This window comes from Myotis daubentonii, chromosome X (assembly GCF_963259705.1).
Source record: "Myotis daubentonii chromosome X, mMyoDau2.1, whole genome shotgun sequence".
Taxonomy (NCBI): Eukaryota; Metazoa; Chordata; class Mammalia; order Chiroptera; family Vespertilionidae; genus Myotis; species Myotis daubentonii.
In genome coordinates this window covers 89,074,912-89,093,286 of record NC_081861.1, presented here as the reverse complement: position 1 = coordinate 89,093,286, position 18,375 = coordinate 89,074,912, and the positions used below count along the sequence as shown (strand labels likewise).

The 18,375-nt window shown below is 40.4% G+C and overlaps 1 protein-coding gene across 10 annotated transcripts in view; it reads left to right on the top strand.

The window, feature by feature from the left end:
• The window catches only part of TAF1 (TATA-box binding protein associated factor 1), a 162,133-nt gene that overhangs the window by 8,061 nt on the left and 135,697 nt on the right, over positions 1-18,375 (top strand). For all 10 annotated transcript variants that reach the window (XM_059679234.1, XM_059679235.1, XM_059679231.1 and 7 more), the window contains 17 exons: positions 381-599; positions 1,207-1,425; positions 1,769-1,976; positions 3,746-3,922; positions 4,514-4,641; positions 4,739-4,846; positions 4,968-5,141; positions 5,551-5,724; positions 6,162-6,266; positions 8,154-8,354; positions 8,511-8,652; positions 9,301-9,431; positions 10,388-10,468; positions 15,923-16,072; positions 16,251-16,370; positions 16,652-16,827; positions 17,883-18,061. In XM_059679234.1, the coding sequence (XP_059535217.1) occupies positions 381-599; positions 1,207-1,425; positions 1,769-1,976; positions 3,746-3,922; positions 4,514-4,641; positions 4,739-4,846; positions 4,968-5,141; positions 5,551-5,724; positions 6,162-6,266; positions 8,154-8,354; positions 8,511-8,652; positions 9,301-9,431; positions 10,388-10,468; positions 15,923-16,072; positions 16,251-16,370; positions 16,652-16,827; positions 17,883-18,061 (2,692 nt within the window). The remainder of the gene's footprint in view (positions 1-380; positions 600-1,206; positions 1,426-1,768; positions 1,977-3,745; positions 3,923-4,513; positions 4,642-4,738; positions 4,847-4,967; positions 5,142-5,550; positions 5,725-6,161; positions 6,267-8,153; positions 8,355-8,510; positions 8,653-9,300; positions 9,432-10,387; positions 10,469-15,922; positions 16,073-16,250; positions 16,371-16,651; positions 16,828-17,882; positions 18,062-18,375) is intronic.

The window sequence follows — 18,375 nt, the reverse complement described above, 5'->3', positions numbered from 1 at the left end:
TGGGGAATATCTACATTGAAAACCACTGACCTCTTCTCAGTACTGAATTCTGTTGTTAAAATGCTGAATATAGAATGGATAAGATCTAAAGGTTTCCCTATTCAATGACATTGTATCAGGTCTTTTAAAAAAGTTGTGTACATTGTAGTACATGTGATTTATATAGTTCTCACTATAAATTGTCTTTGTTGTCTTAAACTAATTCAAATTATTAAGGGACACTTCTTTACTTTTTTGGATAGAGTTATAAATCTGAATTCAGCACTCCTTAATCCCTCTCTGATGGTTGAATAGGCCCCTCAAGGGAATTTTCAGACCCAGATGCTGCTGTTTTCTATCTGACATGAATCTCTGACATAGTAAAATGTTCTGTGTTCTAGGTGTTACGCTTCCTACGTCTTTTTGGACCAGGAAAAAATGTCCCATCTGTTTGGCGGAGTGCTCGGAGAAAGAGGAAAAAGAAGCACCGTGAGCTGATACAGGAAGAGCAGATTCAGGAGGTGGAGTGCTCAGTAGAATCAGAAGTCAACCAGAAGTCTTTATGGATCTACGACTATGCTCCACCACCACCTCCAGAGCAGTGTCTCTCTGATGATGAAGTAGGCAAAATAGAATCCTGGGATTAAGACTTATAAGGGGACAAAAGAGTTCTCCCTAGCTCATGTCTAAATTGGATATAACATCTTAGCAGGCTGAGTCCTATGCTGATTATCAGAAAGTAATGATGGGTTCAATCCCAGTGGCTGTTCCTTCTCTATTGTAATGGAAAAGTATTGGGGGCAGGCAAATGGTAATATACACATTGGTGAATAAGAAAGTTTAAATGATAGGCAGTGTGCCGTGATATACCGTCATTGTTTGTATTCTTTTTTGTTGTTGTTTTGTTTAAATATATTTTATTGATTTTTCACAGAGAGGAAGGGAGAGAGATGGAGAGTTAGAAACATCGATGAGAGAGAAACATTGATCAGCTGCCTCCTGCACATCTCCCACTGGGGATGTGCCCGCAACCCAGGTACATGCCCTTGACCGGAATCGAACCTGGGACCTTTCAGTCCGCAGGCCGACGCTCTATCCACTGAGCCAAACCGGTTTTGGCTGTATTCTAATTCTAACTCCAGTTCTGTTCAAGAAGTGTCCTTATGACTCCTCTTAGGACATCTGTAGTTAGGAAAGCCTCTTCCCCTTCTACTTCATCTGTTGCAGATCACAATGATGGCTCCTGTGGAGTCCAAGTTTTCCCTTTCTACTGGAGATATAGATAAAGTGACAGATACCAAACCAAGAGTAGCTGAGTGGCGTTATGGGCCTGCCCGACTGTGGTATGATATGCTGGGTGTCCCTGAAGATGGCAGTGGGTTTGACTATGGCTTCAAACTGAGAAAGATGGAACATGAACCTGTGATAAAAGGTAGAATGATAGAGGTAAGCAATACTGGTATGTAAGAAAAGAATCAGTGTACCGAAGGTACTATCAGTTTTACTTTTCAATTGGGAAGATATTGGGTAGGGTTTCTTTGGTGAGAAATTTATGTGTCTAAGCCTTTTGCTTGGTATGGTATATCACCCTGGCAACTAGGACCCATTGTAAGAATTCTGTTTGAAATAAGTGCTATACTAGACTAAGAGTAGGAGGCAGATACTCCTTCATTATCAGGTTTTTCTTTCAAGTCAAGGTCCATATTTGATGTATGTGATGTGGGATTTGGAGTGGGAGCTTTGACACATGACCATTCAGGAATTTGTTGTTCCTTCCCTGCTTCTACAGGACTTTAGGAAATTTGAGGAAAGCAGTGGCACTGATCTTCTGGCTGATGAAAACTTCCTGATGGTGACACAACTGCATTGGGAGGATGATATCATCTGGGATGGGGAGGATGTCAAACACAAAGGGACAAAACCTCAGCGTGCAAGCCTGGCAGGCTGGCTTCCTTCCAGCATGACTAGAAATGCCATGGCTTACAATGTTCAGCAAGGTATGCTTCCTTGCCAGCTGTGTCCAGCACACTGCCCTGCATCTCAGTAATCCTAAGTGGGCTTAGCTGTGAGCTTTGCTGCTGCTGAGGTACAGTGAAATGTTTTGGATCTGAACTCTGATTCTGGTAATAGTTTTTTATAGTAATTAATAAGCTAGGATGGGAATCATCATTAGAAAAATATGAAAACCACTTTCAAGTTAAAGATCTTTCTGAGCTATAATGATTCTTTATCTTTATAGTCTATTTTTGTTTCCAAAGCCCCTTTGTCTTTATCATTCTAGAATTTGCTTTTTCTCTTAAGTATGCACAAAAATCATATGCCATGTAGAAAACTTTGAAAATGCAATACAGTATCAAAAATCACTGGTAATCCACCCTAACTGGTTGGGCTCAGTGGACAGAGCGTTGGCCTGTGAACTGAAGGGTCCCAGGTTCGATTCTGGTCGAGGGCACATGCCCAGGTTGCAGGCTCCATCCCCAGTACGGGGTGTGCAGGAGGCAGCCGATCAATGATTCTCATCATTGATGTTTGTATCTCTCTTTCCCTCTCCCTTCCTCTCTGAAATCAATAAAAATATATTTTTAAAAAATCACTGGTAGCCCTGACCGGTTTGGCTCAGTGGATGGAGCATCGGCCTGTGGAATGAGGGGTCCCAGGTTCGATTCCAGTCAAGGGCATGCGCCTTGGTTGCGGGCACATCCCCAGTAGGGAGTGTGCAGGAGGCAGCTGGTCGATGTTTCTAACTCTCTCCCTCTCCCTTCCTCTCTGTAAAAAATCAATAAAATATATTTTAAAAAAGTCATTGGTAATCCTATCCAGAGATGATCACCTTTTAACTTTTTGGTGTATTTTGTTTTCGATTTTCTGTCTTTGTGTGTATGTAGGTAAGCTAATCTCTAGGTACAGTTTTTTATGTTGTGCTTTTCTCTTAAATATTCTATGTCATTCAAAGTTCTTCACAGAAATGTTTAATGACATGGGAAGCTCATTTTATTTTTTTTATTATTTTTTAAAAATATATTTTATTGATTTTTTACAGAGAGGAGGGGAGAGGGATAGTTAGAAACATTGATGAGAGAGAAACATGGATCAGCTGCCTCTTGCACGCCCCCTACTGGAAAAAATATGAAGTAACATTTAATATCCTGTTTGTAAATGGAAAAAAAAAAACACACAACTATATAAATGTGGAAAGCTGACTAAAAGAATATATACTGTGGGGTTTATAGTGGTGATTTGTGGTTTGTAATATCACAAACTTCAGTTTTCTTCCTTATAACTTTCTATTTTCCAAATTTTTCTTAGTTAACCTGGATAACTTTTATAATTTAGAGGAAAATAAAAAAAGTCTCATTTTTAAATATAAGAAATAGTTTTTTCCTTCTTTCCATTCTATCTAAATGCTTTATTGGTTGTATAGTATTCTTATATGGATGTTTTGATAACTTACCAAAGATTATTATATTTCTAATTTATTATCACCATTAGCATATTTTACCATATTATTTATTACCGTAATTTAACCAGTCCTTTATTTGGTCATTCATATTTTGACTATTACAAAAATACTGCACTGAACACTTTTTGTCTGCAACATTTTATTAAAATGAGAAATACACTCTATTATGTTTCTTTTCAGTACCATGAGTAACTTTTCAGTCACATGATTAACTTTACTAACATATGCTCCTTTTCCTTTTGCTAGAATCATGATTGAAAGGAACATAAATGTTTTGTCTGCTATTGAGTGTTCTGTTTTGACTAGGTTTTGCAGCCACCCTGGATGATGATAAGCCTTGGTACTCCATTTTTCCCATTGACAATGAGGAGCTGGTGTATGGACGTTGGGAGGACAACATTATTTGGGATGCTCAGGCCATGCCCTGGCTGTTGGAGCCTCCTGTTTTGACACTTGATCCCAATGATGAGAATCTTATTTTGGGTATGATACTGGCAGGAACCAGTGTTCCTCTTTCATAATTGACAGCTTGCAGCTAATGTCAAAGAGCAGGAATAAACCAAAAGTTTTGGGAAGGTCAAATCTAGACGCTTCTAGGTAGCAGCTTGAGAGATCAAAGTTGTAGTCAGTTTCTGATATTTGTGTATTGTTTAGGGAAAACACATAAGGTAGAAATATTGGAAAGTAGTACTTTTGATATGTCAGGAGTCTAGTTTGGTTAGAGCAGTGGTTCTCAACCTTCCTAATACGGCGACCCTTTAATACAGTTCCTCATGTGGTGACCCCCAATTTCATTGTTACAAATTGAACATAATTAAAGCATAGTGATTAGTCACAAAAACAATATGTAATTATATATGTGTTTTCCGATGGTCTTAGGCAACCCCTGTGAAAGGGTCGTTCGACCCCCAAAGGAGTCTTGACCCACAGGTTGAGAACCACTGGGTTAGAGTGAATCATGCAGTAGAAATGGTCTGGGGTGGGGTAAGAGATCTGGTTCGGAATGCAAGGTCATCAGTAGGAAGGTGAATCTTCAGAGATAGCAACTCCAGAGTGATTTTGTTTCATCCTCAGAAATTCCTGATGAGAAGGAAGAGGCCACATCTAACTCCCCCTCCAAAGAGAATAAAAAGGAATCATCTCTAAAGAAGAGTCGAATTCTCTTAGGGAAAACAGGAGTCATCAAGGAGGAACCACAGCAGGTCAGTGAAGGGAAAAGGGTGCTAGTGTTTCGAAGAACAAAGAAAGGCAATGGAGAAAGGGAGTCTGACTAAGGTTTATTTGATGACCTGTCATTAGAACATGTCTCAGCCAGAAGTGAAAGATCCGTGGAATCTCTCCAATGATGAATATTACTATCCCAAGCAACAGGGTCTTCGAGGCACTTTTGGAGGAAATATTATCCAGGTAAAAGCATTTTTTTCTGTGGAGGATGGGAATCACTGCTTTGTTCTGATGGGGCATATGAGTCAATTTTGCCGAGGTTGGAGTTAGTATTTAATTTAAATCCTTGTATTTTCTGTCTTAGCACTCAATTCCTGCTGTGGAATTACGGCAGCCCTTCTTTCCCACCCATATGGGGCCCATCAAACTCCGGCAATTCCATCGCCCAGCTCTGAAGAAGTACTCCTTTGGGGCATTGTCTCAGCCAGGTCCCCACTCAGTCCAACCCTTGCTAAAGCACATAAAAAAGAAGGCTAAGGTATGATTGAATCCTATTTAGAAAAAATAGTTATAAAAGTTAACATTAAAGTATTAATTGGGGAAATGGACTGGATATTAGATGATATTAGGGGATTATTTATTTTCTCAGATGTGATAGAATGTTTTTGGTATTTAGGAGAATATCCTTATTCTTAGGAGATGCATGTGAAAATACTTAAGCGTGAAGTGTCAATGATGACTGCAGCTTTCAAAAGTGGTTCAGCAAAATCTGTAGAGAGATAGTATCTAGGATGTGGGATAATAAATGCTCATGTGTTTGAATTTTTTTCCAATTAAATTGAAGAAAAGGCAAGGTAAATTGTTTTTGGTGTCATTGTTTTGGAATGAGCTATGTCAATGTGTATTATTCTATGAGGAGCTGGACTGTATTTCTTTGTTCTGGGCAGATGAGAGAACAAGAGAGGCAAGCTTCAGGTGGTGGAGAGATGTTTTTTATGCGCACATCTCAGGACCTCACAGGCAAAGATGGAGATCTTATTCTAGCAGAATACAGTGAGGAAAATGGACCATTAATGATGCAGGTTGGCATGGCAACCAAGATAAAAAACTATTATAAGCGGGTGAGTCTCTGCTCAGAATATCTTTATTAATAATCTGTGAACATTGCCCTGGCCGGTTTGGCTCAGTGGATAGAGCATCGGCTTGCGGACTGAAGGGTCCCAGGTTTGATTCCAGTCAAGGGCATATACCTTGGTTGCGGACATATCCCCAGTAGGGGATGTGCAGGAGGCAGCTGATCGATGTTTCTTTCTCATTGATGTTTCTAACTCTCTATCCCTCTCCCTTCCTCTTTGTAAAAAATCAATAGAATATATATATTTTTAAAAAATCTATGAACATATATTTTGTCTTTTTTATGCTATAAACTTCTTGAGAGAAAAGAATGGTATCTTTTTGTAGTTCGTAATATTAGTAAAATGCCATGCTCATGAATTATTTTTGCAGGTTTATTGATAATATTCTGTGGTAGTGACTGGGTCTGCTGTGTTCCTTATAGAAACCTGGAAAAGATCCCGGGGCCCCAGATTGTAAATATGGAGAAACTGTTTACTGCCATACCTCTCCTTTTCTGGGCTCTCTCCATCCTGGCCAGTTGCTGCAGGTGAGGAATTCTTTCCTGTTATCCTAAGGAAATTGACAAATAAGTAGCTAGTAATCTCAAATAACTACTCTTACACCAAATATGGGGAAGTTCATTATAATCCAAATAATGTTTTGATCTTTTTATTAAAGCTGGCTCCTAATCACGCCATTCATAAAATAAATTTAAAATAGTTTTTTGAAAAGACACACTGGATAAGAAGTCCAGAAGCATCTGGGTGGCATAGGCAAATCAACCTTGGATTGATAATTTACTGTAGTTAATTTTGTATGTGCAAAATTGGTATGTTTTAATTGTATTAGTTGTCATTTTGAGTATTGAACCACACCTGAACCTTATAGTCCTCAGCCACATAGTAAAATGTTGTTTTTTTACCCCCTTTGTTCTGATAAATGTAGACAGGCCCTCTGGTAACCTACCTTTTACATATTTTATTAAGGGGAAGTGTCATGTGAGGAAATCTCTAGCACTTTCCTTTTTTTCTCCACTCCTTTTTTCTTAGCAATCTTAATATTTTCCTTACTCTTGTACTGAGTTCATTATTATTATTGTTTATTTTTCTAAAGCCTCTTCAAAGCCTTTTTTTCTTTATCCTTTACATCTATAGTCCATTTTCCACCATATTTTAAGTATCCTATATAATAAAAGGGTAATATGCAAATTGGCCCTAACGTCAGAATGACCAGTCGCTATGACACGCACTGACCAACAGGGGGCAAACGCTCAACTCAGGAGCTGTCCCCTGGTAGTCACTGTGCTTCCACAGAGGGAGTGCCGCTCAGCCAGAAGCCGGCTCATGGCTGGCCGGCACAGGGGCGGTAGAGGGAGCCTCTCCCGCCTCTGCGGCAGTCCTAAGGATGTCCGACTAATGGTTCCTGGGCTCCCAGAGGGATGTCTAACTGCCAGTTTAGGCCTGATTCCCCCGGGGAGCATGCCTAAGCCGTCAGTTGGGCATCCCCCAAGGGGTCCCTGACTGCAAGAGGGCGCAGGTCGGGCTGAGGGAAGGCCTCCCCCTCCCCGCCCCCCCGAGTGCATGAATTTTTGTGCACCGGGCCTCTAGTAATTTTTATATTGTTCCTGGCATTCTCATCTTGTAACTTCCTTTTGAGATTTTCAATCAATCCATCCCCTTTGTGGCTTTTGTAGTTTCTTAAAGATACTTTTTTAAAAATCTTGTATAGTTTTTTTCTCTCTACATTTCACATTTGTAATTTTCTTATCATACCCATATATTGAAGATCTTTCTGTCCCATTTTTCTGATTTTCTGAGAAGTCTTTCCTTAAAATCACAGGCTTCTTGTTACAGGTGATCCTATCTGGCTGCTACTTAAACAAGCTCAAATGTTTTTGTCTTATGTGTTTAATGTGTTTTCTAGCACACTTTCTATTTTATTAGTTGTTTTTGTTGGTTTTTTAAAGAATTATTTAACAAATGTTTTGATCTCATTTGTATTATGTCAGGGTCTGTGCTGGGGTCTAGGGTAGATAGCATAGTACTTGTTAGTTTTTAAAGTGATTTTCATATGTAATCTTTGTAGCAATCTGGTAAGGTGTTAGGCTTTTTCAATTTCTCGGTTTTGTATATAAGGAAAATTAAGCTAGAGATATTAACTTATCTGACATCATATAGTGAATAGTAGCAGAGCAGTCAATGTCATTTGAATCTAAATCCTATGGTTTCCCCACTACTGATTTTTAAAAATAACCAGTGGGGGGAAATTATCTGTCTAATCCCATTTGATGTTCCATATTATAATTTGTTTATATTGCTGGGTGGATGGCATAATGGGGATGAGAGCAAATTACTGGTTTTCCGTTATTGACTAAATTTCCTAGGGTGTGTGTGTGTGTGTGTGTGTATAATTTTTGTGTTTTTACTTTTGTTAGGCGTTTGAGAACAATCTTTTTCGTGCCCCAATTTATCTTCATAAGATGCCAGAAACTGATTTCCTTATCATTCGGACAAGGCAAGGTTACTACATTCGGGAATTAGTGGATATCTTTGTGGTTGGCCAGCAGTGCCCCTTGTTTGAAGTTCCTGGGCCCAACTCCAAAAGGGCCAATACACATATTCGAGATTTTCTCCAGGTAAGAAGGAGAGGATAAGGAGGGGATCAGGATACACATAAAAGGGTATGTGTATTTGGGGGCACATCAGGAAAAATCAAAACGGGTATAGTAGAGGGAGGGTTCCTGGTGACTGTTATTCTTTGCCACATAAAAAAAATTTGGTCTGTTGGGCAGGTTTTTATTTACCGCCTCTTCTGGAAGAGTGCAGATCGGCCAAGGCGGATCCGAATGGAAGATATAAAAAAAGCCTTTCCCTCTCATTCAGAAAGCAGCATCCGGAAGAGGCTAAAGCTCTGTGCTGACTTCAAACGCACAGGTCATCAGTTGTGACTGATTATTTGTCCTTTCTGCCTCTTTCCAAAAAAGGAATTAGGGCTTTTAGTTAAAGAATAAGCATACGTCTAATAAAATAGAAATTGATAGTCATCAAAAGAAGGAGGTAGCAGATCTTTTACTTATGGAAGCTGGGATGGCATCTTGATTTCCCTGTTAGGAAATTCAAAGTGGTGTATATCTTTCTGTTGGTGGTGTTGTTAATCATCATCCGAGGATATTTTCTCCATTGGTTTTTAGAGAGAGTAGAAGGGAGGGGGAGAGACAGAGAGAAACATTGAAGTGAAAGAGACACATCGATTGGTTGCCTCCTGCATGAGCCCCCGACCAGGGCCGGGGATCGAGCTTGCAACCCAGGTATGTGTCCTTGACCAGAATCGAACCCGGGACCCTTCAGTCTGTGGGCCAATGCTCCAAACACTGAGCCAAACCATCTAGGGCGGTGGATGTCTTATATGAGATGTAGGAAACCTAGCAGTAGGGATTTTCTTGCCTAGTCATGCTAACTGTGGGTAGGCCTGGTACCTCCTAGAACATTGCCTGGTTCAGCCTTGGTTTACTATCCCTGTTGCTGTCAATAAAAGGGCTTTTGGAAGTCAGAACAGTCTTATTTTCTCTGTATCTTTTCTAGGGATGGACTCAAATTGGTGGGTGCTGAAGTCTGATTTTCGTTTACCAACTGAAGAGGAGATCAGAGCTATGGTGTCTCCAGAGCAGTGCTGTGCTTATTACAGTATGATAGCTGCAGAGCAGCGACTCAAGGTGAACATCTTCCTTTTGGGTACTGCCTATGCCTGTGGGTTTTTTCAGAGATTTGAGGATGAAGACTATTTTCACTGGTTTAGAAATGATTGTTAATAGATTATTATCAGTTATTTGAAAATTCTAGCTGTATGAGGTATATCAGTTCTGGAGAAAACTACAGTGTAGCTAAATATCGGTGGGACAGCTTAATGAGGGACTTAGGGCAGATTGTTTTGCCTTGAAAATGGTTGCTCATCCATTGGGTGGTGACTTTAAACTCTGTTCTTTACAAGACAGGTATGTAAGCAGGGAAAGTACTTCTCAGTTGTCTTCTAGAATCTTTCCAAGTGGGCTGAGATGATGGTGCTACACATGTGGTTTAACGAAGCACAGTATAGAAGTAAATGAATAAAATGGGGGGCGGGGGAAAGAAGCACAGTTTGCTTACCAGGCCAAAATATGAAAGATCTAGCTAAGGAGGGATAGTACAACTCAATCCCTCTGAGTTAATGAGCATTTCTATTTAGCTTCCTTTATGTTCTGACTAGAAGCCCGGTGCACAAATACATGCACTGGTGGGGTCCCTCGGCCTGGCTGGCGATTGCAGCTGATCAAGGCCACCGGAGGTTGGCTGGGGGGAGGGACCGCAGAAGGTTCAGCTGGCCATGGGTGGTGGCCAGGGGTAGGGACCACGGGAGGTTGGCTGTGGGAGCGCACTGACCACCATGGGGCAGCTCCTGCGTTGAACGTTTGCCTCCTGGTGGTCAGTGCATGTCATGTCGACCAGTCGTTCTGTCACACTTTTATATATATATAGATAGCCTAAGAATGTAAAATGGTGGTAGATAGAGCAAAAACTATGCAAAATCTATTCCGTATGCAGACTGGGCTTTGATATTCTGTACTTGGTATTCAGTGAAACTTGTGTTTTTTAACTTACTGCTTGATTTATGGATGGATTTGTCCTCTTCCAGGATGCTGGCTATGGTGAGAAGTCCTTTTTTGCTCCAGAAGAAGAAAATGAGGAAGATTTCCAGATGAAGATTGATGATGAGGTATGGCTTTACACTAAATTTTATTAGTACATCCCATTTATCCTTTTAAAAAATATATACATTTTTATTGATTTCAGAGAGGAAGGGAGAGGGAGAGAGAAACATCAGTGATGAGAGGGAATCATTGATCAGCTGGCTCCTGCATGCCCCACACTGGGGATAGAGCCCACAACCCGGGCATGTGCCCTTGACCGGAATCAAACCCAGGACCCTTCAGTCTGCAGGCTGACTCTCTAGCCACTCAGCAAAACCAGTTAGGACTCCCATTTATCCTTTTAAAAAACAGCCTTATTGAGATATGATTGACATTGAATAAATAGCACATATTTAAAGTATATTATTTGATATGTTTTAATGTATGTTTATACCTATGAAATCTTCATCTTAGTGCCCCTTTGAAATCCTTTTCACTCTTTTCTCCACCCTCCCTATACCCTGACAACTATTAATCTGCTTTCTGTCACTATAGATTAGTTTTAATTCTCTAGAATTTTAGATAAATGAAATCATATAGTATACATCCTTTTAATTGTGTTAAAATACATGTTATATAAAATTTACGATCTTAATCTAAGTGTATACAGTTCAGTAGTGTTAGTATATTTACATTGTTGTACAGCCAATCTCCAGAACTCTTCATTTTTTAAAAGAATAATTTAGCCCTAACCGATTTGGCTCAGTGGATAGAGCGTCGGCCTGTGGACTGAAAGGTCCCAGGTTCGATTCTGGTCAAGGGCATGTACCTTGGTTGCGGGCACATCCCCAGTAGGAGGTGTGCAGGAGGCAGCTGATGTTTCTCTCTCATCGATGTTTCTTTCTCTCTCTCTCCCTCCCTTCCTCTCTGTATAATATATTTTAAAAATATATTTAAAAAAATATATTTAAAATAAAGAATAATGTAGATTTTGAGAGAGAGGGAGGGGGAGAGAAACATTGATGTGAGAGCACATTAATCAGCTGCCAGCTGCACACTCCCTACCAGGGATCCAGCCCACAACCAGGGCATGTGCCCTTGACCTAGAATGAAACTGACAACCTCCTGGTACATGGGACAGTGCCCAACTAACTGAGCCAAACTGCCTAGGGTGAACTCTTCATCTTGTAAAACTGAAACTCTAGTATCCATTAAACAATAACTTCCCAGTCCTCCCTTCTCCAGCCCTGGCAACCGCTATTGTACTTTCTGTCTCTATGAATGTTACTACTTTTGGTACTTCACCTAAGTGGAATCATACAGTTTTGGTTTTTATGTGACCGTTTATTTTCTGTAGCATAATATCCTCAAGATTTGTCTGTGTCAGAATTTTCTTTCTTTTTAAGGCTAAATATTTCATTGTATGTATATGCTACATTTTGTTTCTTTATCCATCGATGGACAGGTGTTTCCATCTCTTGGCTATTGTGAATAGTTCTGCTATGAACATGGGTGTGCAGATATCTGTTCAAAACCTGCTTTGAATTCTTTTGCATATATACCCAGAAGTGGGATTACTAGATCATATGGTAGTTCCAGTTTTGTTTTTTTGAGGAACATCCATACTGTTTTTCAAAGCAGCTGCACCATTTTACGTTCCTATCAATGGTATGTAAGAGTTTCAGTTATTTCACACTTTTTGCCAGCATTTGTTACTGTATTTTGTTTTTTTTTATAGTAGCCATCCTATTGGGTGTGAGGTGGTATCTCATTGGTTTTTTTAAGATATATTTTTGTTGATTTCAGAGAGGAAGGGAGAGGGAGAGAGAGATAGAAACATCAGTGATGAGAGAGAATCATTGATTGGCTGCCTCCTGCACGCCCCACATTGGGAATCGAGCACAAAACCTGGGCATTTGCCCCGATTGGGGATCAAACCAAGATTTCCTGGTACATAAGTCGATGCTCAACCACTGACCCCTGCCGACTGCCTCCTTGGGATTTTGATTTACATTTCTCTAATGAATAGTGATGTTGAGCATCTTTTCATGTGCTTGTTGGCCTTTTGTATGTCTTTCGAGAAGTGTCTATTCACATCCTTAGCCCATTTTTGAATTGGGTTGTTTGTTTTTTGTTGAGTGTAGTTTTTTTTTTTTAAATTGATCTTTAGAGAGAGTGCCAGGGTTGGGGGGGAGAGAGAGAGAGCGAAAAAAAACATTGGTTGGTCATCTCCCATACTCGCCTACACTGGGAGTCAAACTCACAACCTGGGTATGTGCCCTGATCAGGAATTGAACTGTGACTTTTCAGTATATGGAGTGACACTCCCACCAACTGAGCCACACCAGCCAGGACTAGGAGGGGTCCCCCCCCCCAGTATATTTTATTGAGTTTTTCCATAGAGGAAGAGGGATAGAGTTAGAAACATTAATGAGAGAGAAACATCGATCAGCTGCTTTCTGCACACCCCCTCCTGGGGATGTGCCCACAACCAAGGTACATGTCCCTGACTAGAATCGAACCTGGGATCCTTCAGTCCACAGTCCGACACTCTGTCCACTGAGCCAAACCGGTTAGGGCAGGACTAGGAGTTCTTTATATGTTCCTGGACATTAACCTTGTATTAGATGTGATACACAAATATTTTCTTTCATTATATAGGTTGCCTTTTCACTCTGTTGTGTCCTTTGATGCAGAGATGTTTTTAATTTCGATATAGTCAAATTTATCTAATTTTATTTTTGTTCAGCATCCAAGAAATAATTGCCAAATCCAATGTAATGAATTATTCTCCCTGTTTTCTTTTTAAGAGTTTTATGCTCTTAGTTCTTATGTTTAGGTGTTTGATTCTTTTTAATCCTCACCCAAGGATATTTTTTCATTGATTTTTAAAGAGGGAAAGACAGAAATATTGATGTGAGAGAAACACATAGATTGGTTGCCTCCTGCACGTGCCCTTCCTTGACCGGAATCGTACCCAGGACCCTTCAGCCCACAGGCCACTGAGCCAAACTGGCTAGGGCTGATTCATTTTTTTAAATGTTTTTATTGATTTCATAGAGGAAGGGACAGAGAGAGCGAGAGCTAGAAACGTCAATTATGAGGGAGAATCATTGAGAGAGAGAGAGAGAGAGAGAGAGAGAGAGAGAGAAATGTGGATTTATTGTGCTACATATTTATGCATTCTTTGGTTGATTCTTGTATATGCCCTGACCAGAGATCAAACCCACAACCTTGGTGTATTGGGACAGTGTTCCAGCCGACTTAGCTACCTGGAAAGGGCCTGTAGCTCTTTTAATTGTCGTAACAGAGTCTTATGAAGAGCAGAAGTCCAATTTGTCTGTCTTCTCTGTTGCTCTTAGGTTTGGTGTTATATCTGAGAAAGATCATAAAGATTTTATCTTACGTTTTCTTCTAAAAGTTTTACTGTTTTATATCTTAATGTTTGAATTAGTTTTGTGTAGGTAGGGTACCTGGGATAGATTAAGGTTCTTTATTGCATGTAAATGCATGTCCAATAAATCTAGCACATTTGTTAAAAAGTTGAATAATCTTTTAAAACAAAAATTTCATCATACTGCTTTCTTGCTCAAAGACATTCTTTGGGGCCTTTTTTCTTTCAGGAAGAAGTGCTTAACATGATTTACAAGGATTTATATGACTTGTGCTGTGTATATAACTCTAACCTCCTCTCATCTCCAGTAACATTACCCATCTTGTACTCTAAGCTGCAAACATACTAAAACTCAATCAGTTCCATAAATATCTTTCTGTTGGCTTCTAGGTTTTTGTAACTGCTGTTGCCTATGCCAGGAATATTTTTCTCTCCACTCTTCTACCATTTGACTTTCATATACAAATTACATTCTCTTGGAAGCTTTCCCTAACTCTTGCTCCTATTCTCACCCTTCATTTAGATTGGATCATCAACCTTCCCTTCTTTATGTACATACTAGAGGCGTGGTGCATTAATTCGTGCACCAGTGGGGTCCCTTGGCCTGGCCTGCGTGATTGGGCTGAAACTGGCTCTCCAACATCCCTGAGGGGTTCCAGATTGCGAGAGGTCACAGGCCAGGCCAAGGGACCCCACTAGTGTATGATCGGGGCAGGGGAGGGACGTGGGAGGTTGGCCAGCTGGGGAGGGACTGTGGGAGGGCTCCAGGTCATGTCCAGCCTGTCTCGCTCAGTCCTGATCCGCTGGACCCCAGCAGCAAGCTAACGTATCAGTAGGAGCTTCTGTCCCCTGGTGCTCAGTGCACGTCATAGCAACTGGTCTAATGTCTGCCCCCTGGTGGTCAGTGTACATCATAGCAAGCAGTTGAGTGGCCTTAGTATATCATTAGCATATTACGCTTTGGTTGAATGGTCAACTGGACACTTAGCATATTAGGCTTTTATTATATAGGATAATACTTTTCTTTCCTATCATAGCTCTGATCATGCAATGTTGAATTTGGTTGGTTGACTGTCTCATCCTCACTAATACGAGGTTCATGAAAAAATATTGCTGGCATGTGGTAGATATTCAATTAATAACTGAGGGAACGATTGTAGATGAGGTGATTCAATGAATAAAGAAGCATTGATGTACTATGCCTTTGAGTTTGGAGTGAAAAAATGACTGGATGTCTAAGAGTTTCAGAAATTAAGGATTCTATTGAATAGCCTTCAAAATTGAATCATGAATAGAGAATTGGCCACTTTCCAGCTAATCATGTACTCTGACTGACCTGTGTAGACAAGCACATTCCACTTGTTTTAATTCCCTGATTGTTTTGTGGGGTTGGTAAACACTATTTAGAGTCCTAGGAGAGGACAGGCCTTTTAAAAAATATATTTTATTGATTTCAGAGAGGAAGGGAGAGGGAGAGAAAGATAGAAACATCAATGATGAGAGAATCATTGATTGGCTGCCTCCTCCATGCTCCCTACTAGGCATTGAGCCCACAACCAGGGCATGTGCCCTTAACCAGAATTGAACCCGGGACCCTTCAGTCTGCAGGTTGACACTCTATCCACTGAGCCAAACCGGCTAGGGCGAGGACAGGCCTTTTTGACTGAAACAGTGGCAGAGGTGGAATGGACTTTGGTTTAGTGCTGCTGGGGCTGGGGCTGGTGCTTTGTAAAGCATACTTATCATTTAATTATAAGATTATATAGGTCATTCTAAAGCCATTTGAGCAATTGGACAATCAAATAAAATCACCAATCTAACTTAAGTCTTTGTACATCATGAAGGGGTGTGGGTAACAGTGTCTGAAAACTCTCACTTAAGCCCAAGAGATATGGTGCTAAAGGGTATCACTGTTCCACATATTCCTCCTCACACTGTTTGAGATCTTGACCTCTATTTAATAACATGTTTTAAGTACCATAGGAAAGAAGAAAAGTACTGGGTAACTTTATGTAACTATTGTACTTTGATGACAGTTTAAGCAAGCATCAAATTGTACATTATTGTAATCATTCCAACCATCTAAGTATGGTTAGACATGGAGCAAGAGTTCCTGTAGCCTTTAGGATCTTTTTCTATACCTCAGGTTCGCACTGCTCCTTGGAACACCACAAGGGCCTTCATTGCTGCCATGAAGGGCAAGTGTCTCTTGGAGGTGACTGGGGTGGCAGATCCCACAGGCTGTGGTGAAGGATTTTCCTATGTGAAGATTCCAAACAAACCAACACAACAGAAGGTGAGACTGAATTTCTAGAAGGCGAAAATTAGGGGAGAAAGAAATGGAGGTTAAATAGTAGAGATGAATGGGATGGAGGATCTGAAAAGCAATTATGTTGACAGGATGAACTTAGATCCTATTATAAGGAGTTAAACTTACTTGGATTCTTACCTGTTTTGTTCTGTTTTTGAGGTAGGATGATAAAGAGCCTCAGCCAGTGAAGAAAACAGTGACAGGAACAGATGCAGACCTCCGTCGCCTCTCTTTGAAAAATGCCAAGCAACTTCTACGTAAATTTGGCGTGCCTGAGGAAGAGGTGGGTGTGGAAGAGGAAACTTAAATGCTCCTAGGGACTTTGTATAAAGAGGGAGAAGCTAGGAGGCAGATGTAAGGAACAATCTGAAGATTTTGTGGGGTAGCTTGTAGCAGACTGGATCTTGGATACTTTTTCAGGAGTTAACTTTCCCAAAGCTTTCTGTTTAACCTACTTAGGGCAAATTTTTTTGTCTACCTCTCTCACTGTGCCTTGATTTGTTCTATGAGATCTCCAAATGATTTGTATGTGTATGTGTGTGTGTGTGTGTGTATCTCCTGTAGATTAAAAAGTTGTCCCGCTGGGAAGTGATTGATGTGGTTCGCACAATGTCAACAGAACAGGCCCGCTCTGGGGAAGGGCCAATGAGTAAATTTGCCCGTGGATCAAGGTTTTCTGTGGCTGAGCATCAAGAACGTTACAAAGAGGAATGTCAACGCATCTTTGACCTACAAAACAAGTATGTTGTTGTAGTGCTGCAGAAAATCCAAGCTGGGAGAGGTGGTGAGCTCCTAGACCAGGGGTGGGCAAACTTTTTGACTCGAGGGCCACAATGGGTTCTTAAACTGGACCGGAGGGCCGGAACAAAAGCATGGATGGAGTGTTTGTGTGAACTAATATAAATTCAAAGTAAACATCATTACATAAAAGGGTACGGTCTTTTTTTTTTTTTTTTTTTTTTAGTTTTATTCATTTCAAACGGCCGTAGCTTGCCCATGGCTGTCCTAGACACTATTTTATAATGAATAGGAGGTCACCTAGTAATGTGACTTAGGTAGTCAGTGTCTGAGATTTCAGTGTGGTATCTGTTCATAATACTGCTAGAATACTTCCTTCAAACCAACTTGGCAAAGATTTTGAATAGCAAGACATGCTAGGTTTGAGCTTTGGTTCCATGGCAACTTTTGTGGTCTACTTGGACCTGGCAAACACCACAATGGTGATAAGGGACAGTTGTGTTTTTGTCTGAAGGCTTACTGGTGAGGATGGTAATGCCCTATTAAAAATGGGCAATGTGCTAATTTGTTTCTCAGGCTTTCTCCAGGAATTCTGAATATGATATGCTGTACTACTTCATATTTCAAACTTGCCTTATTGACTAAATGTCTAGGAAAATTTTTTAAAAATATGTTTTTATTGATTTTTAGGGAAAGAGAGGAAGGGAGAGGGATAGAGAGACAGAAACATCAATGAGAGAGAAACATCATCGATTGACTGCCCTCCTGCACATCTCTTACTGGAGATTGAGCCCACAACCCGGGCAATGTGCCCTGACAGGGAATCGAACCAGCGACCTCTTGATTCATGGGTCAATGCTCAACCACTAAACCATACTGGCCAGGCTAGAAAAATTTTGTAAAGCTTTTTTGGTAGGGTCCCATGAATTAGTGGATTTTGAGTATTTCTTTTTAAAGTTGATTTTCCAATTTCCTACTCTTGCCTAAACTGTATATGTTCAGCGTTTTCTACACTTTCATATTTTCCCTTGTCTTTAACATTTTTTTCTCTTTTTAGGGTATTGTCATCAACTGAAGTCTTATCAACTGATACAGATAGCAGCTCAGCTGAAGACAGTGACTTTGAAGAAATGGGGAAGAATATAGAGAACATGTTGCAGAATAAGAAAACCAGCTCTCAGCTGTCACGTGAACGGGAGGAGCAGGAGCGGAAGGAACTACAGAGGATGCTACTGGGTGAGAGTAATGGCTTCACAGACAGACAAAAAGAGAAGGATTGAAAAAGTATAAATAACTTAAGACTAATAAGTGAGGCAAAACCAGAGGCAGAAATAGCAGGGGATGAGTGTAGAAAAGCCTGTAGATGAGGTAGATAGCACTGAAAATTGGTCTCTAGGTTTGTCTGTAGGGCACAAATTGAAGATATACTGCTAATCTATTAACTGCTTCTGTCTGTGCCAGGCCTAGTCAAGCCAGGGCTATGTCCATCAAGTGAGCTTTCTGGGCATTCATCCTAGAGGGTAAGAGTTTTTAATACAGAATCCATGGAT